Raw genomic sequence first — 8,615 nt, 5'->3', positions numbered from 1 at the left:
GTATCTTCCACAGATCAGCCTCACTCTGGGCTGACAACTTGCTCGCTGTTCCAGTGTTTGATGTTTTCCTAAAGGCACATTTCATGACATGATACCACAGTCTTCGAGCGGTAAACAGGCCGTTGCAATGAAGACAGGGCGCATATTTGTCCAGATCTACCTTACGATTTAGCCATCCTGCAATTTTTACCTTCCCGCTGTTATTTCTCACCACTTTTTGATTATGTATAAAATTTCCTTGGTTTTTTAATTTGGCAAGTGCCAGTTTTTGCTCCTCAGAATCTTTAGGCAATGCAAGAATTTTGGCTATTTCTGGCTCATCGGTGTGTCGCTTAAGATGACGAATAACTTTAATCACACCTTTGCCACAAACAAAACAATAGTTTTTTTGACCCACAGTTCGTTTTTTGGGCTCGTCCTCATCTTCACTGGGTACAAAGTCTTCATCCTTATTGTCATCATCAGCGTCTGAAGAAAACTCATCTGCCTCTTCCTCGTTCAGGGGTCCTGTTGTCTCTTGGGAACAATTAAAGGGTTTGTCTCGGATTTTATGCCGCTGACTTGGTCCAGGATCAGGTAGCTCATCGTCAAAGCAGGATCCCTCAGGCTGGAGATACGAACATGAAATCATGATGTTGCATGATGGAGAAAATCCAAAACCTTTGCACATTATTACATGTAACCCTAAGTTCTTCAGCTTATCTTACTGAGTTCAAGATTGATGAGATAAATCAGGTTTTTCTGAAGGGCTTGTACGAGGTAACCAGCCTGAGATTATTTGTGAACTTTGGTTGTCCGTCTGTGTACATGTGTATGTATAAGTAATATTGCATAAATTATCAAGAGGCCAGAAAAGAAACTTCTACAAAATGCAAACAGATAATAAGAGCCTTAAATAAAGACTGTATTTATTTACATACCCCTTCATTCCATGATGATCTTGATCGAAAGTGGGATGCCTGATGAATTAAAAGGCAATAAAATCATTATTAAATTATAGAATCAATACAGTCAAAATAGAACAGTAAATTACACAGTAGAATAATCTAATGCATATGTAATGGTATGTCTTTCCTGCTCCTCCATTGATATACTTATCAAGTTACATCCTCATCCTTAAAATAATTAAAAAATTAAAAGTGGACTTTGGCTGATGAGAACCAGAATTAGAGGGGGTAATAAGGGGGCTCAGCCCCTCATTTGTATTTTGCTCCCTCTCTCTTAGTTTTATGTGTCTAGTAAATATTGAGTACAGCAGATCATTGGCTAAGATAAATAACTAATCCATACCTCTGAGCGCCACGAATAAGGGGAATCTCCGTAGTTATAGGTTATTTCTTCCCCGATCGCTATTTGCCTCAGTGCAAACAGACACAAGCGTGGCTCCCCTTCATAGACAACTTTCCTCATCTCACAGTTGGGACTTATGTCATCATCATTCACAAGGCGTCCGAGGGAACCATCTTCTTTCGATGCATCGATGCTGCAAGACAAATACTGTTCATGAAACTTCCAACTATTTCATTTTACATGTAGTGTACATAACCTAACAAAATAGGTCAGTGAATATTTTAAATAGTGACAAATAGAAAGCAGATAACTTACCTCCACTTTTCCCCCTTCCATAAATAGTTGTACAAAAAACTGCTCAGTTTATCGTCCCGTTTTTTCTTGAGCCTCGTGTCTTTATGACGGAATATGTTCCCACGATATTCCACAACAAAAGAGGAGGATTCAATGGTTCTGAGGGTGAAGAGTCCGCGCCCTGAAAAAAGCAATTTTACAAAAAAGAACTTGTTATAATCCTTGTTTTACTGGGATCTGCAGTTAAATCTCTGAAATTACAGAAGTCAGTGGTAATTAGAAAAAAAAACTGGACATACATAAGGTGAAAAGACCAAAGATATTAAGAATAGCAATACCACCAACCTTTAAATGAGTCTATGAACCTATCTTCCAGGAAGTATTTGTCTCGGCAGGCATGTATGTGCTCCAAGGCATCTTCCTCCGGAGTGAGCTTTTTTCTTTGCTTTTCCATGTCAGCTGTAGATTTTTCCAAAAATACTTAACATGAGATCTGCAGTCACATTTGTTTTTGTGGTGTGAAATGTGTTTAACCGTAAATATTTAACCACATACCGACTATAAAATGAAAATTCCTGACATGTACAGTAAATAATACACAACATTTTTATAGTAAAACACAAGTTGTTGATGGAAGTAAACAACATTTGGCACATTGGCATCAATGCTAAGTGTAAAAAAACGTGGCTCCATTCAGCACGCATTTATTAATTAATCTACCTCTAATAAAAACTTTTCCTGTTATTTTTTTTATAATTATTATTGTCATGCATAGGAAATACCAGAATGGGCTTGCAAGAGACAATTATTTAAACAGTATATTGTCATTTAACAGTATATCGTCAGAACACCAGACATTTAATTTTTAACGTTACCTTACTCAATATATATAAAACTAAACAATGAGTCCACACATCGGCATAGCGTAAAGAAGGGGAAAATAATGTTGAAATTAGTATCGTAATGCTAAAAACAACACTCAGCTGTTGTCTTTGTTGTTGACATGGTCTTAAAGAGTTTCGTTGAAATGTTGTCATATCTGACTGATGTTTACTCTGCATGCTTGCTAGCATGCTAACTACATGCCCCACCAATTACCCAGAAACCGCTCACAGCACCAAACGAAAACTATCATATATTGCTTCCGGCAAATTAACACGCAACACAAGACTGCGCCGCTTTCGCGCACAGTACCGTTTACCTTGGTTTCAGTTTGGTGGAGCAGAAGCAGGGACAGTTACAGAGGAGGCTAAGCAGCTAACTCCCAGGCGGCCATCTTCCCATGTTGTCAATTTCCTGCGTGCGCGTGACGTCCCATCATCCGCAGCGCGCGGCGGCCACCGACGACCAATCACTGAGTGTGACGTCACTGACTGACACAAGAAGCAGCGAATCAGATTTTCGGTTTAATTTTGACCGCGAGGGGGCAGTAGTGAGCACTGTGTCTCAATAAAGCAGTGGTCAACAACTGGCCCGGTAACAGCAATATCCAGCCAGGTAAGTTAATAAAAAATAAATTGTTAGTCAATAACACCAAAACCATACACAATTCAGAGCCTTTTATTCTTGAAAAAAAGATGAACTGATTCAAAATTATGCCATTATGGCTTGTTCTTTACAGAACAGAAGAATAATCACTTAAAACCAATATTTGATGGGGCTGTTGTTTTGCCAAAACAAATACTTGGCTACTGTATGAGAGTAGTAAAATCCTTTAAGTCAAGCTCTGTGCATATTCTGTCAAAACTAAGAAACAAATCAAATATTCAATGCGAAAAAAAAAGTTAAGACAACATTGTTTTGAATAAGTTTTTTTTATTTAAAAACAACATACAATAGAAACTATACAGAGAAGTGGGGGTTAATATAACCAACATGTACATGAGGGGAGAGTGTCGTTTTTCCATTAATATTATTATTATTATTATTTCTGTGAACTTGTCCAAATGTCCATGTGTCAGGATGTTGCTCTGGGTGAAACAGCATGCTCAAAATAATAACTCAAAAGCTATCATCATCACATTCGGCAACAAGGATACAATTTTTTTTCCTCAAAACTGAATGGAATTCAAATCTCGGCGAAGATTTTACTCAATGTGTTTGAATCGATCCAAACATTTACTCATGAACGGTGATCAACATTCAGCAACTTTTAAGGGCTGCGGTGAAAAGTAAGAAAATAAAGGATGATAAATCACAGATTCACTCATTTTAAAGGCGAGTGACTTTAAGGTCGAGTGTGTAAAATTTAGGTGAAGTCATTTTGATTTGGCAGAAACTAAAGACACAATTACACTTTTGTTTGTAAGTGTATAAATGCCAGATTGTTTGAATTCCTGCGTTATTAGCTCAGAAGGAGCCTCTTCATAAATGTATGCCTCCATTTTAATTCAGCATGTTTTTACAGTAGCCCACAATGGACAACTTCACCAATCAACAACTCAATTTTTTTTACACAATCTACCTTTAATCTTTTCAAAGTAAAGTTATCTGAAAAAGAAAAAAGAAATCAAATAATGAGATATTCGAATACAAAATGTTTTCCAACAACACTAATATAACAATTGGCCACCAGTGTTCATTTGTTTTTTGATGAAGGGACTGAAATCATGACATGAGAGGGTTTTCATGGGTGATTTTACACAAACTAGAGAGATGTTTTCAGCTCGTCTCCTGGCGTGGATGTTCACTACAAAACACCAAAAAAAAATCTCATTTGTATTTAACCGTAGCTTTTAAGCTCCTCAATGTTGACTTGTTTACCTTTAACAAAAACAACAACACACAGTTGCAAAGTCTCATAACGGATGGAAGTAAATAAAAGGAGCGTTATCGATGAGAAGCAACCATATGGTGTGAAATCCTGGTGAGCAGGAGTTTTACTGTGAAACCGGAGGGTAGTTTTCACGATTCAGCACATCATGTACAGTATGCGAGACTTGTGGAAGAGCTCAGTCATCTAGGATCTTCTCAGTTAATCTACAACCGTTTCCATCACACGCTGCTACACCAATACAAGGTCACTTCTGTTTTTCTGCTTTTCTGTTTTGCGATCTCTCTTCCATCGTCACTCTGACTCCTCCTCGTCCTCGTTGGGTATAAAAGCCGGGTCGTCGGTTTTGGATTTAGTCTCTCGCTCTGTCCTCATGGTGAGATGCAGCTCCCTGACGGTGAGGATGCGGGTCAGCATGGCGTCCATGGTGCTGTCGTCCAGCGCGGTGGACGAGAACCACAGCGGGCTGTTGGGGACGCAGCAGCGCTCAGGGAGAAGGTAGAACACGTTGGTGCGCTGCTTGACTGACTCCGAGCTGCGGGAGACAGTCAAGAAGGACATTTTTGTTTAATGGATGGAAATACGGAACAAGCTAAATACAGGGTTCCAACACCTTGGTTGATATCAAATTCAAGGTCTTTTCAAGGACTTCCCAGGACCATTTCCATCAAAATGAAGGACCGAATGTGCTTCATTTTGACAGCTTATTATGGGAGGGCAACTTGTGAGCGGCGCTCTGTATCTGGACAAGTGATTGTCCTTGGGATCTCGGACAAGTCAGTCTTTGTAATTATCTTTGGTGAGCAAGAGATATTGGAATTTGCATTTCCCAGGCATCACCTCTAGTAATTATGACTCAACGTTTGTTCTGCATAGGTGTAGCCTCCATACATCATTAAACAGTAGGTGGCATTGTAAAACAAACAAGGGAGACATTCTTGCACAAAATTCAAGCAAATTTCAATGACCCATGTCAATTTAGAGCAATAATTTTCAATAACTTCCCAGGGCCTTGAAAAATTATTTTCATATAGATTTTCAAGGAGCCACCTTGTTCCTCCATTTCATCCACTCGTCTTTCCCCTTGTGTGTCATACTCACTAGTTGGGTCCATTATCCCCCTTTTATGCAGATTGTCTTTTACCAGATTTATGAAAATGTGGTTTAAATGTGCACTTCTATGAAAACCTAGCTACTGATTTTAGTCGAGATCTTGTGGACCTCTGGTGCTGAAAAGGCTAGAAAAGCTCTTCGTGATACTCACCACTTGGAGAGGTAAAACTCATAGAGTCTAACAGGACAGCGGAGAGGGTTCTCCGTGTTCTCCACCATCTCCAGAATATCATCTTTACTACCCTCGTCCTCTTTACGCCTCTTGGCTGGAACCTCTGAATCTGAGGACAAACCAGCAGATTAAGCTATGATTAAAATGATCTTTAGCAGAAAAAACAAAGGACAGATTTGGACTCATACATTCAGTGGAAAAACACCACAAGTTCAGCTTTGTAGCAACTGTACAACACTCTTTATCTGTTTGAGAGACATAAAATTGCTTTTTAACACACATTTAAGTGCTGTGTTAAATATTTGTACCCGAGTCTGTCTCGTTTGTGGATAACGGCGGGTAGAAGCGCAGGAATGTGGTCTTGGTGCTGTCCAGGTTTGTTTTGGTGCAGCGCATGACGTGGGCAAAGGACAGCTGTTGGTGCTGCTCCACCGTGGTGAAGCCAAAGAACTTGCAGCAGAAGTAGAGCAGCGTGTTGAGGAGGACAGTGGGGGAGTAGGCGCCCAACTGCTTACAGTTCCAGAGAAATTCCTCTTCCACACGGGAATGGACGTATCCTGTAGAGAGAGAGACAAGATATGTGACTGTGTACGGCTTCGCTAAAGACAAAATAAACTGACAGAATGAGGACGACAGAGACGACTCACCATTGGCTGTGATTGAAGGTTTGAAGCCTTTCAGCAAACTGGTGAACTCAGTGGAGAACTTGTGGTAGAAGCGGTCTGTGAATACGTTCTCTACACGACCGTTCTCAAAGAGGTACTGAGGAGGGGAGAAAAATGGCTCCAGATTTAGAAAAGGTGATGAAAACAATGGTACAACTATCAAGAGAATAGTGCTTTTCTTGCCTGCTGGATGCCGAGGCAGAGGTAGAACAGGCTGTCAGGCGAGTACAGTGCTCCGTTTGGTCGTTTCACCTCTGCGATAAAGCAGCACAGGCCGTAGCTCAGCTCAGCTGTGGTGCATCTGAGAAGGTCCTCCTTTAACTCCATGGGACGCGCTGGGATTGAGATATAAGGGTTTCAAAGTTAATCTCTGAAGATATCCATGTTTGATTTTGAAGCAATATTTTTTTTTTAAATGTGTAAAAGATAAAATACACTGATTCACCTTAATCCAAAGCCAGATTATCATTACAGTGAGGTGGGGGGATAAAATGGTGCTAAATATCTCTATATCTATTTTTTTCTGTCATTGTTGCTCTTTTAACTATGTTTACAATTTTAATGTGTCTCCTCCGACCTCAATAAAGGTCTATTCTATTCAATTCTTCATGGAAAAAATTAAAGGTAAAAGAAGGAACAGAAACTTACAACCAAAGCGTGGCTTTGCCAGGTTAGGCTGAGTTTGTCTCCACTGGATCCATCGCTTCCAGGCGTCGACTCCATACTGACTCTGCAGTTTCGGTGTTTCTAAGGCCACAGACGTTTTGGAAGAGCCTTTCTGAGACGCCGCTTCAGACACTTTAGATGATCGCTTACGACCCTTGGAGAAAGCAGCGAGATAGGTGGCTTAAAAAAAGTAGTATAACTATAAATCCACACATGGAACCAAATCTAGATTAAACTTACCCTCTTGTCTCGGGCTTTCCTGGGCGCCTGTCTTCGTCGCGAGGCTGCTGGCGGAGGACTCGGAGTTTGCTGGGAACGCTCTCTCAGCAGGGCCATCCTCTCCAGAGTGTCTGATCATTTCAGTGCGGGAAACATCAAAAACAAGCTGGTGTCACAAAAAAAAGCTTTCAAATAAACTCTGAAAACAAGGAGCGTAGAGATCTCCTCACCGACTGTGAAGTCAGCTTCTATGTCCATGGGAGGCGGCACTGGAGGTGTGGGCTCAGAGTAAGGCTCATTGTGGAGACCGACAGCAACATCGACCATCGGGTTGAGCTTCTCTTGTGTGCACTGTCGACTCGGCGTCCTGATTCCCGCGTCAGAGGAGTTTTCCTCCCAGTTGTTGAGAAAACTGGCCAATTCCTCTGTATCCAAGTCGTCGCTGTAGTTACTGTTGTGGTCTGTAAGAGTGAAAACAGGGCAATGATGAAGACCAGCACGGTGCTGAACTGTTCATCGAGTGTCCTGAAACAAAAAACGTCTCCCCCACCATCTGGCGCAGGTGCTTCACGTCTCTCCGTCTTCTTCTCCACCACTTTGGCCTTTGGTTTGTCGTCTTTGTTGCTCGCCTCCGATTGCTCTGCCACCATCTCTGCCATGAGGATGAGCTCAGCCTCGAAAGGGTCTGACGGGATCTTCTCCTTGATCTCCTTGATGGTGTCTATGATGCGCTCAGCGTTGTTCATTGTCACAGGAAGGAGGATGGGTACAGGCACCTGTGGGAGGCAGGTGAGTGGAGTGGAGTATTAAGTAGTAAGTTTGGGGTCACTTAGAAATTTCCTTATTTTTGAAGGAAAATCACTTTTTTCACTGAAAATAACATTAAGTGAATCAGAAATACACTCTATACATAGTTAATGTGGTAAACGACTATTCTAGCAGCAAACATCTGGAAATGGGCCTCTATACACCAATGTACATATTCCATTAAAAACCTGTGTTCTAATGGTACATTGTGTTTGCTAATCACATAAGAAGGCTATTGGATGATTAGAAATACCTTGAAAACCCTTGTGCAATGATGTTAGTACAGCTGAAAACAGTTTTGCTGGTTCTTTGACGAAAGGGCAAAATTATTATTTTGAATAAAAATCATTATTTCTAATCTTGTCAATGTCTTGACTATATTTTCTTTTCATTTTGCAACTATTTTGATGAATAAAAGTGTGACTTTTAATGAAAAACACAACAAAAATTGTATAGGTGAGCCCAAACTTTTGAACGGTAGTGTATGGATTAATTTTAGAGACGTAAATATCAAATAAGTCTGATTTCAGGCTGTAATTCTGATTTCTGAGGCAGATAACAATATCAAACCCTCAAACCCCAACTGTCCTCAATATAAACACATTGAATTTAAAAC

General features: G+C 40.5%; 2 protein-coding genes across 2 annotated transcripts in view; both read right to left on the bottom strand.

Annotated features, from left to right (window-relative positions):
• Positions 1-20: 20 nt before the first annotated feature.
• Positions 21-2,039, bottom strand: LOC310935637 (histone-lysine N-methyltransferase set-1-like; the record flags this gene model as incomplete). The annotated part of the gene is made up of 6 exons (XM_083899570.1): positions 1,930-2,039; positions 1,606-1,765; positions 1,291-1,483; positions 921-959; positions 398-607; positions 21-68 (listed from the first exon to the last, which is right to left on the bottom strand). Exons 1-6 carry the CDS (start codon positions 2,036-2,038, stop codon positions 21-23), a joined length of 759 nt encoding a protein of 252 aa, XP_083755696.1. The 5' UTR covers position 2,039.
• A 2,096-nt stretch (positions 2,040-4,135) lies between these two features.
• Positions 4,136-8,615, bottom strand: part of LOC310935636 (zinc finger MYM-type protein 4-like) — a 12,340-nt gene continuing 7,860 nt past the window's right edge. Inside the window, 9 exon segments of the mRNA XM_083899569.1 lie at positions 4,136-4,892; positions 5,622-5,751; positions 5,951-6,199; positions 6,290-6,404; positions 6,491-6,642; positions 6,956-7,127; positions 7,214-7,323; positions 7,423-7,653; positions 7,743-7,968. Coding sequence (XP_083755695.1) covers positions 4,652-4,892; positions 5,622-5,751; positions 5,951-6,199; positions 6,290-6,404; positions 6,491-6,642; positions 6,956-7,127; positions 7,214-7,323; positions 7,423-7,653; positions 7,743-7,968 — 1,626 coding nt within the window. The 3' untranslated portion in view covers positions 4,136-4,651.

This window comes from Microchirus variegatus (genome assembly GCF_963457635.1).
Source record: "Microchirus variegatus genome assembly, chromosome: 13".
Taxonomy (NCBI): domain Eukaryota; kingdom Metazoa; phylum Chordata; class Actinopteri; order Pleuronectiformes; family Soleidae; genus Microchirus; species Microchirus variegatus.
Note: the sequence above shows the minus strand (reverse complement) of the source record. Positions and strands in the feature narration are given on the sequence as shown.